This window comes from Antrostomus carolinensis, unplaced genomic scaffold (genome assembly GCF_000700745.2).
Source record: "Antrostomus carolinensis isolate BGI_N321 unplaced genomic scaffold, ASM70074v2 scaffold11367, whole genome shotgun sequence".
Classification (NCBI taxonomy): domain Eukaryota; kingdom Metazoa; phylum Chordata; class Aves; order Caprimulgiformes; family Caprimulgidae; genus Antrostomus; species Antrostomus carolinensis.
Genome location: NW_010328055.1, coordinates 6867 through 7181, shown reverse-complemented (window position 1 = coordinate 7181; position 315 = coordinate 6867). Strand labels below are relative to the sequence as shown.

The 315-nt window shown below is 60.0% G+C and overlaps 1 protein-coding gene across 1 annotated transcript in view; it reads right to left on the bottom strand.

Moving 5' to 3' along the window:
• LOC104528175 (transmembrane protein 8B-like) overlaps positions 1–315 on the bottom strand; it is a gene marked incomplete at its 5' end in the record, with an annotated part of 6336 nt that overhangs the window by 802 nt on the left and 5219 nt on the right. The window contains 2 exons of the mRNA XM_010172104.2: positions 6–130; positions 221–315. The exon at positions 221–315 is cut by the window's right edge and continues 4 nt beyond it. Coding sequence (XP_010170406.2) covers positions 6–130; positions 221–315 — 220 coding nt within the window. The remainder of the gene's footprint in view (positions 1–5; positions 131–220) is intronic.

Here is a 315-nt window from a genome sequence, read left to right as displayed (position 1 = left end):
GGAGCCGGGCCATGGCAATGACGGTGACCCAGACAGACATGAGGGAGCCCAGGAAGTCACAGAACTGCAGCACATCGTACTCCATGATGCAAAATACCACGATGCCCGGCTGGTCACAGGCATGGTAAAACTGGGGTAGGGGGGAAAGGGTGTAAGAGCCACACCACCACACAGCCCCAGCCCCCTGCCTGCCCCCCAGCCACCCACACCCCATGCTCACAGTGGAGAAGAACATGGTGAAGATGTAGACGGCAGCTTCCAGGAGGTAGTGGCTGGGGACAGCAAAGGCCACGGGGGGCACGAACATGACATTGC